General features: G+C 46.2%; 1 protein-coding gene across 6 annotated transcripts in view; it reads right to left on the reverse strand.

The window, feature by feature from the left end:
• FOXJ2 (forkhead box J2) overlaps positions 1-13,192 on the reverse strand; it is a 56,680-nt gene that overhangs the window by 31,701 nt on the left and 11,787 nt on the right. For 2 of the 6 annotated variants that reach the window (XM_042840795.2, XM_065571425.1), the window contains exons 2-6: positions 4,741-5,096; positions 4,237-4,311; positions 2,382-2,450; positions 1,867-2,007; positions 1,194-1,392 (exon numbers count right to left, since the gene is read on the reverse strand). In XM_042840795.2, the coding sequence (XP_042696729.1) occupies positions 1,194-1,392; positions 1,867-2,007; positions 2,382-2,450; positions 4,237-4,311; positions 4,741-5,073 (817 nt within the window). In that variant the 5' untranslated portion in view covers positions 5,074-5,096. Of the gene's footprint in view, positions 1-1,193; positions 1,393-1,866; positions 2,008-2,381; positions 2,451-4,236; positions 4,312-4,740; positions 5,097-11,451; positions 11,504-13,192 lie in introns of all 6 variants that reach the window. The other 4 variants (XM_065571434.1, XM_065571443.1, XM_065571429.1 and 1 more) reach the window with 4 other exon arrangements.

Genomic DNA, 13,192 nt, shown 5'->3' on the forward strand with positions numbered 1-13,192 from the left:
AAACCTGACGCTGCTTAGCTTATGAGAGCTGCTGGGCTCCCAACAGTTTAGAGGTTGGACTTTTTGTACAGCACCTAGCACAATGGGGCCTTCCTCTATGACTAGGGCTTGTCGGTGTTAGGGTAATACAAATAATAAATCATTATTATTGTTGTCACAGAAGAGCTGTGACCCACTGGAGTCCTTCTGCTTGTAGGTTTGTTTGATCCTGCTAGAGTAGCAGTTTGCCTGCAGTGTGGAAAGACTGACTGACTGAAAGTTGAGTGATTATTGATATATGGTAGGTCCTGGTTTAATAATATTGCCCTACCCATACCAGATTGATCTTTTCAAGGATGTCTCTCTTTAAATATAGGGACAGCAAGCTGAAATTGTTCAAGGTTTTCTGCATCCCCTATTCTTGTCGCAAGTGTGACACTGCCCTCTAGTGGCTGATCCCTGAATCACAGAATCCAGAGGAATTCAAGATGAGACTGGATTAGTAGGTTATATCTTGTCCACTCCACCCTATCCCTTCCTCTACAGTTGTTCTCTGGGGCTTTGTCCAGTCCTACTTTTAAGTGACCCAAGTGATGGGAACTTGCACTCCTTCCTTTGAAGAGACCCTTCCACAGCCTAATTTCATCCCACTACTTCTAGTTTATGCCAAATAACTGTTGGTCTCCTGCGATTTACAACCTGACAATACTTGCACCTTTAGATGGTAATTCATGACCTCAGACCTCCACATATTTATCTTTTCAAGCCTTTCTTCACAAGCTGATTCCTCTAGCCCTTTAGGAATTTTTCTTGCTCCTTTTGATTCAACATCAGATATTTTTAAAAATCATTGTTAGTTCTACAGAAAGAGAGAGAAGGGCTGACAGTAGGGTGACCAGATGTCCTGATTTTATAAGGAAAGTCCTGATTTTTGGGTCTTTTTCTTATATAGGCTCCTATATTACCCCCCATCCCCATCCCGATTTTTCACACTTGCTGTCTGGTCACCCTAGCTGACAGCCTGAGAAAGGAGAATTTCTGGACTACACATTGTGTGTGTGCAGGGAGGAGCTAGAGCATTTGAAAGCAGGGGAACCCTCTTTTCACATGCTGCTAGAAAGAGGAAGTGACTCAGATATGCCAGGAGGGGCATCACTAGGGGATATCACAGGGTCACACATGCAATGCGCCATGCATCTAGGTCTGATACTCACCGTGCTGGGAAGAGGACGATTTCTCCAGCATGGATTTGTAGAGGTTTCGGAAAGACCAGCTCAGGTCCTGGAAATTGATCTCAGAGTAGGAGAACTTGAAGTCGTGGTTAGTACTGTAGAGCGGGGGTGGCACATCTGCCCCTTCACGGCCCTGCCCTCCCGCCACAGTGGCTGCCACATCCACGGGCCCTGTGCCCTGCTAAAGACCAGACAATAGTATGGAAAAAAATATCTATATAGATTGTTGGCTTTGTAACTTCAGGAATTTGAGGGGGAAGACAGGGGGTTGCTCCCAGAAAAAGAACACCCAGCAAATCCCATATCACCTGTCTGTCTCACCCTCAAAATCCTCGCAACTCTCCTACCAGAATGGGGGACTCCATCCTCCTCTTCCTCCTAAGGACATACTAGCTCCAGCCCATCCTCAAGCCACTTCACACCCTAATGGCTTTATCCCTGCCCCGTCTGCTCCTTTCCCCTGTTCCACTTCCTCCCTACTTCCCTGCTGGTCACTGATCTCCCCTCTTCAGCCCCTCTTTTGCCCATTGTTTCCATTCTTCCCTATGGCCCTCCCCATCACTGATTTACTCTTCCATCTCTGCCACCCTGTCCCCCTTTATCCCTTACCACGTCTCCCACTTCGCCCATCTCCGCCCCCTACTCTGCCACTCACCTGACTGTAGTTGGCAATGGGTGTGGTGCTCTGCAGTGATAGCTGAGGGGTAGCCTCAGGGGGCAGAGAGGCTTCTGTGCTGACTGGGACAGCCCCCCGTGGGCTCTTACTCGCCTCTTGTTCTGGGGAGTCCTGTGATAACTGTGAGCAGGGGGAGAAAAGAAGAGGAGAGGAAATCAGAAACAGACAGAGAAGGGAAGCTGCAGATGAGAAGCCAGCTCCACATTGTACAAGCTTCTGCCCTAGGAAAGCGAGGTACTGGCTGTAGTGGAAGAACATTCAAGAGGACAAAGCCGCTCTTCAGACAGGACTAGATGGCGCTATTGGGTGACGGCAATGGAAGCCATATGGTGGGGACAAGAGGAGAATTCAGACTCCATGTTCACCTCCCTACAGACACCTCCTGTTCCCCCACCAGGACCCCAAGCTGGCCCTGGAAAGACTCCCTTCTGGAGTAAGACCGGAGTTCAGCCCGCCCCCAGCCCCATCCGCTCCCAGAAAAGAATCACACTCACATCATCGTCTGGAGGGTGCCGCCTTTTGCGGGAGATATCTGGACAGGAATCTATTGTCCAGTAAGAACCCTGGAAAGAAAACCCAATGGTGAGAGGAACTCCCTGCTGCAGGATGTTACTGAGACCCACCGCGCACAACATCAACTAATACATCAATTGTCAGGGCCATCAATGTCCATGCTACAGCACATGAACTAATGCCAGCTGGGCATCAGGAAGATGTTTTCCTCCTGTAGTATAGGACTGCACAGTGAAGCACATTGCTATTGTGGGAGTTTCATGCCTTCCTCTGAAGCTCCAGGTGCCAGCTACCTTGAGAGACAGGTCAAGAGAAAACATAAACAAAGGGTCTGATCCAGCATGGAAGGAGATGGCCTGGCTTAGCACATCCTTTATGCCTGCCCACCCCATCAATGTCCTCTGCCTTTCATGGAATGTCATTGTTAGTAATAAGAGTATAGACCAATTAAGCTATAATGATCAGAGTGGGCAAGGTGACCTAAAAGCATGTTTGCTAGGAAATTTCTGAAGACCCAGTTCCAGATTGTGCTTTGGTGCTTGGCTGGCTGGCTCTTGCTCATGGTCTAACTGATAATATATGTAGGGTTGGGAAGGAATCTTCCCCCAGGTCAGATTGGGAGTGACCTTGGGGGTTTTTCACCTTCCTCTGCAGCATGTGGGTACATGTCACTTGCAAGGATTATCTGGGTATATCTCACTCATTTCAATGCCACTGCAGGGCCATGGGGCTCTTGTGCACCTCAGTCCCTTCTATTCTCTGCCTGTGGTGCACACCGGTTTGGTCTCATTTTGATTGTTGGATTTAGCACGCAGGTGTTAGTGGCCTGTGATACACAGGTGGTCAGACTAGCTGAGCTGGAGGCCCCTTCTGGCCTTAAACTCAAGGACTGTTACTAACCTCTGATTGTGATTTAGATTGATCATTACAGAGGCAGGACATGGTGGCCTTAGAAGTGAAGGCCAACCCCCACACTAGCAGACAGTCAGTTAGGGTTTACTGAAACAGGGCATTCTAACTAACTGAGCCTTACGAGTTGTGATCTCCAAAATGATGATTCTGTATTACCTAGATACCTAAGTGATGTCAACTGAGCACCCAGTCCTTTAAAGGTGATCTGTAAAGAAAAAAAGAATCTGGGCTTGGGCCCTTTTCTGAAGCATTATGATATAGAAAAAAGACTCATGATGTTCCTGTCAATATATTTACATCAGTAATATCAGAATATTTTTTTTCTTGGTAGTCTCCCTTGGGAACTCAGAGATGCAGCTTGGGCGTTTCCTCTTTAGCCCTTACTGGAGGTGCAGAGATGCTGAATTTTTAGCAAAGCGAGCTTTTCTTACAACTGTTTTGGGGTATGTGAGTTCAGTGGGTGATAATTGTTTTAAAAACCCGAAGTTATAAAACAGCTTTAAACAAATATTAGTTCTGCTCTCTGGTGCTTGGATTTCATTTCCCCGGTACCCATGATGTAATAATCCTACCAGTTCTTTAGTCACCCATGACGTTTTTCAGGCAGAACAGGTTATACAAGATCTGCATTTCTAATATTAAAAAAAAAAGAAAAAGGGCAGAAAAAAAAAATCTTTGAAAAAAATATTTCAATCTAATTAAAGATCACAAGGCAGGGTGAAAAAAGTGGGCTGAAAGCCATTTTCATTTCTTTGCAGGTCCTTTAAGTGTATGTTTCTGGAGTCATCGAATACAGCAGTACATCTGATTGCTTTAACATATATACTACATATTTCAAAGTTTTAACCACCTGGGCAGAAAGGGCAACACTGGCTTATTCCCTGTGGTTTAAGTGACTCACCCGGGAACACATCAATTTCTTACCTTCCCAGGATCGTCCCTCGGTCGAGGCACCTTTCGAAAACATTTATTCAGAGACAGGTTGTGGCGAATGGAGTTCTGCAGAGGGACAGAGAGAAGTAAATAAATGCTACGTAGGAAGGATAAGGGCTGCAGAGGAAACTGAAGACTACTGTGTATGCCCAGGATGGGGTGAGAGATCACTCAAGGCCAAAGCTGTCTGTGTACATGCAGGATAGGCCAGGACAGAGGCTAAGGAAAGGAGAGGGAGGGACAGTTCTGGAGGCCAAGGCTTTCTCTGTACGCCCACAGAAGGTACAGTGAGGATGGTATTTGGGCCAGGAAGAGATTGGCAAAGAATACTTTTGTGAAGGGTTATCTGGCTCTGCACTTCCTCCAGCTGGTAACTAGACCTTTGCCTTTACACCTGGCTCTTTTCTTTGCTTAGTGGGAACGTTTTGTATTGAAAAAAGAACGAGCGCTCTCTTAAGGTGGTGGAGACTTTGCTCCAGCCACAGCGTTCCTCACCTTCCATCCGATGCCAGCATTCTTGTAGTAGGGGAAGTTGTCGCAGATCCAACGGTAGATCTCGCTAAGTGTCATCTTCTTGGCAGGCGACGAGTTGATGGCATAGGTAATCAGAGTGGCATAGCTGTAGCGCGGTTTCCCATCCTGGTGCACTGCAGCCTCATCCTTACTCAGGGTGGCGTTGGGGTCAGTGGGGGAGCCTGGGGGGCATTTCCGGGCAGCCCCTGGGGGCCCCGCCTGCGAGGAACCCCCTAGTTTCTCAATAGTAGCTCGCAGGGTGAGCTGGGGGAGCCAGTCTATGGAAGTGAGACTGCTTTCCAGGTCAGAGGCCATGATGCCGGAAGCGGGACTGTCTGCTGGGAAGACAGGAACAAACAGGACTGCTGAGATACAAGCAAACTGTACCTTGATAATGGAGGGAAAGATGTACTCCCCCACATCAGCGTACCTTGCTCACTGGTCACAGCTAGGGAAGGTTGTGTCACTACAGACCTGGGATTGTATCCCTGGGAGGACAATCCTGCTTTCTGATAACGTTACACAGTTTGTCCTGGAATAGTAACCTAGTCCTGCTCTGTGTATCCCAGTCAAACTCAGGTAAGCTAACTAGGAGAGAAGAGGGATCTATCCCGGGGAGTGGGGCCATTCCACTTGCCCAGGCATGCACACCATGATAGCATCACCTCAGCAAGCCAAGACTGGTATGGAATCCAGGGGGACCATCCCTCTCACCATCGCCCAGCTGTAGCCCCATAAAGTCACCTCCTCGGCTCAGGAGTGGGATCATAGCTAGGGAGGAATGTCCCTCATGTTGTATCCAAGTCACACCTACATAAGATCACCTGTATGGGTCAGGACTGGCAATATATTCATTGGGGGTGGGGGGAGGAATTTCTTCCCCATGGCCCGAGGTAATCTCTCCCTACATGATATCACATTGTATCCAACCCAGTTTGTAAGCTCCTTGGGGCAGGGATCATAAAAAATCCCCCCCAAGGACACACCTATAGTGGTATATACACATAATTATATCAAGCACATCAAGGAAGGACTGAAACTGGACTGAAAACAGAATCATTATAATTAAGACTTTGCTCTTCTTTAGCCCTTTTTCCCTAAGGATCTCAAAGCATTTGACTGAATTAAGCCTCATGAAATGTAGGTAAGTATTATTATCCCCAAGTTGAGAAATCTGAGGTACGTAGAGAAGTGACATGTCCAATGTTACGCAATGTCAGGGATGATCTAGATAAATATAATTCTGCCATGAGTGCAGGGGACTGGACTAGATGACCTCTCAAGGTCCCTTCCAGTCCTATGATACAGTGAATCTGTAGTAGGGTAGAGAACTGAACTGGGGTCGAACTGAACTGCGGTCTCTTGACTCTGATCCTTGCCTTAGTCACAAGACCATATTTTCCCTCATGAAAATAAAGCAGCCCTGCACAGTGAGAGCAGTAATTATACCCAAGCATTCAATTCAAGATGCCACATTTTTACAATAAAACAATATATTTGGTAACCTATGTGAAATGGGCAGGTATATCACCATCCAGGTTCTAGGGGGTCAGGTCATAAGTAAAAAACATCACCACAACTGTCACTAATTGGCTGCACCAAGGACTGAATTTCCCTCTCATCCCTACGAGTGATGGTCCCTTTGAATCTGAGCTGAGACAGTTAGTTTGCATGACTGCAGCCTGCACTGTACCTGTTCTGGAGATAAAGAGGGGAATTAAGTCTTTAGGGGCTGCAAGTTCTGCACCTTTCTCCAATATGAAATTTACTTTTAAAAAGATCACTGTATAGAGATGCATGTCAGCACACATAAAGGCAACAGTCGAACACAAACAACACACTCCGGTAACAGATCTCTCTCTCTCTCTCTCTCTCTCACACACACACACACACACACACACACCCTACTCAGGAAAAACCATCAGGTGGCGCCTCCTACTAAGTGCATCACCCACACTGACTGGATCAGCTGAGGCGCGGAGTGTAACCAGTAGATATCCTTTCTAAATATAGATACTCCAAGACGACACAATGTGCACGCATAGATCCAGACATGTATGCACCCAGCACCTTTGTACACAGACACAATTCCCAGCTTCTTTCACACAACACCCTGTACTCACACGCCACAGTGTTCTCACAACACAAAAGCACACAAGGTTCTACACCCAGCCTTCACTCCCAACACACACACAACCCAGGGTTTTCACATACACACACACACAGGGCTTGCATTTTCATACACACACTCACTCACTACATAGAATATTCAGGGCTCAAACACCCATGCACCCAAACAATCGGACATTATCTAGCGCTCAAAGACAACAACCAACACTGTCTCAAACACCCAGCACTCAGACAACACCTCTCTAATCACACAGCCAGCACATACACACAAAAGTGAAACTATGCCATCACCCTATCTGTAGCTGGTGGAAACATTATTCTGCTTCTGGAGTAGAAGGAATGAGGAAAGGAAAGGCCCAACTGCAACTTACTTATCTTCCCAGCATCAGCCATTCCATCAGCTACAATAGTGATGAGCTAGAGCAGGGGTGGGCAGACTTTTTGGCCCGAGGGGCACATCTGGGTGGGGAAATTGTATGCAGGGCCATGAATGTAGGGCTGGGGCATTGGGTTGGGGTGTGGGAGGGAGTGCGGTGTGCAGGAAGGGGCTCAGGGCAAGGGGTTGGGGTGCGGGGTGCAGGAGGGGGCTCAGAGCAGGGGGTGAAGGAGGGGGTATGGAGTGTGGGAGAGGGCTCAGGGCAGGGAGTTGGGATGAAGTAGGGGACTCAAGGCAGAGGGTTGGGATACAGGAGGGGTGTGGCAGGGAGCTCAGGCAGGGGTGCAGTAGGGGTGCAGCAGGAGGCTCAAGGCAGGAGGTTAGGGGGCTCAGGTCAGGGGGTTGGGGTGTGGGGTGCAAGCTCTGGCCCGGCGCCACTTATCTCGAGTGGCTCTGGGGTGGTAGCGGCACACAGCAGGACTAAGGCAGGCTCCACTCCCGGAAGTGAATAGCATGTCCGGCAGTGGCTCCTGGGGGTGGGGTGGGGTGGGGTTCCGCCATGTGCTTCCCTTGCCTGCAGGTACCACCCCTGAAGCTCCCATTGGCCGTGGTTCCCCGTTCTCGGCCAATGGGAGCAAGGGGGGCGGTGCCTGCAGCTGAGGTTAGCGTATGGAGCCCTTCCCCCCCCCCCCCCCCCCCCGCTCCCTCAGGAGCCGCAGGGACATGGTGCTGGCCGCTTCCGGGAGCAGCACGGGGCCAAGGCAGGCAGGGAGTCTGCCTTAGCCCCGCTGCACTACGGGGCTGGCAATCCCGCGGGCCGGACTGAAAGTGCTGACGGGCCGAATCCGGCCCGTGGGCCATAGATTGCCCTCCCCTGAGCTAGAGTAATACAGCAATCTTGACAGGTAGTGTTGCATCAGGCCTTCCATTGCAAGCCCATTTTCAGCTGCACATATCTTATTGAAAATATCTCTTCTCAGGCTGAAGACTGAAACTGGTCTCATCCCAAAGATTTTTTTTTTTTTTTATTTAAAGCTTAAGCAGAATCCATCCACCCTTTTTAGGAATTATACAAGGGTGAAATAACTATAAATTTTCCCAGTGTAAAAAAACCAAGCAAACAAACAAAAAACGTTCTTAGTGTCTATATAACTTAAAAACAGCAGAACTTCAATAGCATGCAACTTTCCACATAGTCTGGCCTCATTAAGGACTAGACTCAAGGCCAACTCGGGAGAAAAGAAACAAAATAAATAGCAACTAAATATTCCATTTTGTAAGTGTGCATTACAAAACCTCAGTCATGTTAATATGTACAGGACTATAGAATAACAAAACTAATATGGAGCTGTGATTTCATGCTGCTATTTCATTATGGAAATGAATATTTGTGTAAGATTTTAACTATGCATCCCTGGAATTATGAAGTAAAATAAAAACAGAGCTTAAAAAATTCTCTCTCTCTTTTTCAATGTTATGCTACTTTAAGATTCAAATTTGAAACATTCGAAATTCAGCAAATGCAAAAGTTACAGTTTTCACAGGACTTTTAATTTGTTTATGTTGCATAGATGGAGCATTCTGGATTATTATGTATGTAGTTAAATATAAGGTTAATATACAGTAGTGTTATAAATGCAAGCCCAACACCCCTGCCTTCATGGGGGACTCATGCCAGGGTAAATTTGGATTATATGTACACTGCATACACAGGTTAAGTATCTTAACTTTTTCATTTCCTAACTTTTGAGAGTTTTTTTTTTAAATATAACTTTCATATTACCCTCAAGCTTGCATTAGTGACTCCTAAATTATCTCCATAAGTAATGCAAGTTTTGCATTTATACATACACAAGGATCATGTACTGCTTAACACAGCTGCCTCTGGGGTGAAACACAGCAATTGTTTAACAGTACACAGCCACACTAAATAACAGTTTAGGATGGGAAGTGAAGAAGAATCCTGTATCCAATAGAAACTGTATGGAAAATTTGGGGGAAAGAGTATAATTTCCTAAGATGAAGTTTGGCCACAATGTTGGATTTATTGTTCTGTCTCTTATGAGAGGTGCTATGGGATATTTAATGACCATGAACAGTCAGGCTGGTCAGGTTCTCAGTTTGACAACTTATCTTAAGATCGTACCTCCAGCAGCATGGTAACTCTAGAAAAGGGGTGGGCAAACTTTTTGGATTAAGGGCCACATTGGGTATGGAAATTGTATGGCGGGCCATGAATTCTCATGAAATTGGGGGTAGGGGTGTGGGAGGGGGGAAGGGCTCCGGCTGAGGCGCAGGCTCTGGGGTGGGGCTAGGAATGAGGGGTTTCGGGTGCAGGAAGATCCTCTGGGCTGGGATCGAGGGGTTCGGAGGGCAGGAGGGAGATCGGGGCTGTGGCATGGGATTGGGTCACGGGACGAGGCTCAGGGTGGCGCTTACTGCAAGCAGTTCCTGGAAGCATGTCCCCCCTCTAGCTCTGAGGCGCAGCCAGGTGGCTCTGCGCGCCGCCCTGTCTGCAGGCGCCGCCCCTGCAGCTCCCATTGGCCTACGTAGGAGCCAGAGGAGAGTCATGCCGGCTGCTTCCTGGGAGCCGCATAGAGTGGGGCAAGCCCCTGACCCCGCTCCCCGGCTGGAGCTGAGGACCGGATTAAATGGTCTGATGGGCTGGATGTGGCCCGTACTTTGCATGCCCCTGCTCTAGAATCAATCTGTACAATTAAGTCACTGCTGACTTGTAGGGAAGAGTGCCCTCACTCTACTTTGGGCAGCACACTGGGTTTTCCTTAGATGTCTCCTATTCAACTAGTGAACCAGCTCAACACTGCATAGTATGTAACTTCTGGCATCACAGGGTAAACCAGAACAACTACTACACTCATGGTTCTTTCAACTTCCACTACCCACTCAGGCCTTTGTACTGTCTGGCAAATCTTCCTTCTACCACCTCTCTTATTCTCTCTCTCTCTCTCTCTCGCTCGACTACAGAAAAATCTGCTACCACAGAATGAACTGGATGAATCCAAATCAATGTGTTTTTGTAGGCCCTACTACATTATCTAGCCAGCTAGAATTAACTGTACACATCCATTTTACAGTCAGTCAAATACCTACACTAACACTATTCACATCGCCTATGGGCATAAATGTAAAGATGTACAATCATAATATCAGACAGGATTGAAAATGGGATAGAGCCTTTCACCTCTTGGTCACTAGTTTCAACATAACCCCAGCTCAGGAAGAGTCAGAGAGACGGGGTCTAGAGCCTTTAACTTCTAGAGCACTCATCCAAATCTGTACTTAAGCAAACAGTGGTTTGCGTGGTTCAGAGAGAGAGAAAATGACTAAGAAAAATCCCATAATCAGTTGACATTGAATAACCACAAATTCACTCAGGACAAGTGATACTTTAAGGCAAGTCAACAGCTTGTTCAGTGAGCAGTAATAAACATCCTGGGTGCGGTGACTGACCAGCATGTTCGACCTGAGGCTGAAAATGGAAGCTGGCCTCCCCCATCTCAGGTTCCCTGTACTGTACATGCCACTGACTAGCTGGCAGAAGAAATTATTATTTTGCCTGACCAGCTAATTTGCAAAGTTCTTCCACTCAGTCAGTCATGCCCCTCCTTGCACCACTGCTAACTTCACATGGCAGGGCTGAAAATGTATTAGAGGTGGTGTATGTAGCTTTAAGAACTGTGCAAATGTGTGGTTACTGCCCCTTTATGGTCTGGAATACTCTTTGAGGCAGGACTCAAAAGACTTGTCAGTTTAGAATCAGGTGCAGCTGGAGTGAAACTATGAATGAAATGAGGCTGGGTGTAGCTTTTAAAGGACCCCAAAACTGTACCAATTAGATACTTCAGTTTCATTTTGATCCCCTGAAAATCAGTGGCCAAAATACTCAATCCTAGGAACCTAAAGTTAGGCTGCTAAACCTATATTTTAGGCACCTAAATGGAAGTGACCTGATTTTTACAGGTGCTGAGCACTGCAGCTCATACTGAAATCAATGGAGCTAAGGTTGCACAGCACCTCTGAAAATCAGGCCACTTCTACTTAGGTGCCTAAAATATAGATACAGAAGCCTAACTTTGGGCTCCCTGGTTTGAAAAGTTTTGGCTCAGGCAGTAAAAAGATACAGTCGGCTTTTGGGAGAAAATCACTGTTGACAATGCCAGGGTCACCTTATCTTTGAAAGAGCAAGATGATCAGAGTGACAGCAGTGAAGGAGGCGGCCTAGAAAAAGAAAGGAAGAAAAAGAAAAGATAAAACTAGCCATGTATGGAAATATGGATAACTTCTACTCCGATGAAAGAAACGAGGATTTTGAAGTTTATGTGCAAAGGTTGTGCAATATTTTTATACCAATAACACTGAAGGGAATAACACGGGGGGGAAATCAATTTTCTTAAGTTTGTCTGTGAGAAACATTTGCAGTTTTGAGAGATTTTTGTTTTCCCTCAAGAACCACGAGATATGAATGAGGGAGACTAGAATGAAGTGCTTAAAAATGTTATCTGCCCCAAACAAACTTCCTCACTGAGAGAGATACATTTCACTTAAGAAACCAGAAAGGAAAAAGCATATCTGATTTCCTGGCTAGTCTCAAATCACCATCTATAACCTGCCATACTGGTAACTATCTGTGAGACTCAGGAAATTGCTTTGTTTCTGGAACTAGAAATCCAGAATGAAGAGAGAGGCTGCTCTGTATTATTCACAAATGAAACTTATCTTGGAAGGAGTGGTGGACACGCTATTCGTATCTGAGTCAGCCAAAAGAAAGCACTGCAGTTTGAGAGTGCACTTCTGCCTACATGCCGCATGGAAAAAGGAAAGCCCAGCCCACAGGGCACGGAGCTGACAGGAGTCACTGTACCCAGGAGTCGGTGGTTCCATTGTTTAGGACTAACCCAGCAAGCAGAGTAATATATTTTCCAACAAGCTGAAGTGCTGGAGATGTGGTTACAGAGGACATGTAGCTTGTGTTGGCCATAAACCACAGAGAAGAAAGGAATTCAACAAAAGGAAATTATTGTCACCTACAAGAATGAAGTACAACAACTAGCGAATATAGAGGGGCCTGTTACAAACTCTGAGCCTGTCCATAACAAGATGGCTACTCAGAACTATTTGCAGTGCAAGATAGAAGGGATTCAAATGTTTTATTCTGTGTTCATGTAAATGGATAAAAGTAATGCAGTAGTTTTGATTTTTTGAACGGGAAATTTGCTAATGTTACACTAAGAGAAACTAACATTGCACTTTAAAGCTATAATCAAGGGACAATCAAAGTTTTAGGATGTCTGCAAATAAATGTAAACTACTGGGGCACTTGTTTGCTGTTATTATTGTTGTTGTATTAGGATACGGACCTTCTCTAATTGGCACAAACTGGCTCAAGAACATAAAGTATACCACAAGTTAGGTCTGGTGGCGAAAGAAAAAGAAAAAGAAAAATCTATTTTTGGTACAGTCACGGGTTTAGTGAAAAGCATAACAGAATATATATTTAAAAGCCAAACCAACATTTCTTAAGGCTCATCCGGTGCCTTATGTTTTGTGAGAACCTGCAGAAAGGCATTTAGAAGAATTGCAGGAGTAGGGAATAATTTCATCCGCTGAGTTTAGTGAATGGGCTGCACTGCCTGTGTGTGTTCCTGAAACTGATGAAGTGTGAGGATTTGTGAGGACTATAAAGTCACCATAAGCCCCAGGTGGCAAGCAGATCAGAATCCAATTCCAAAACCACAGGATTTATGTGCTAAACTGTCAAGAAGCGTAAAGTTTACAAAGCTTGACCTGCCTCAAACATATCATGAGGTCATGTTAGAGCCAGATTCTAAAATATCCTTACTATGGAGATAGGCACAAAAGGCTACCATTCAGTGTAAACAGTGACCTGCAGATTTTTTTTAAAAATGG

This window comes from Chrysemys picta, chromosome 1, assembly GCF_011386835.1.
Source record: "Chrysemys picta bellii isolate R12L10 chromosome 1, ASM1138683v2, whole genome shotgun sequence".
Taxonomy (NCBI): domain Eukaryota; kingdom Metazoa; phylum Chordata; order Testudines; family Emydidae; genus Chrysemys; species Chrysemys picta.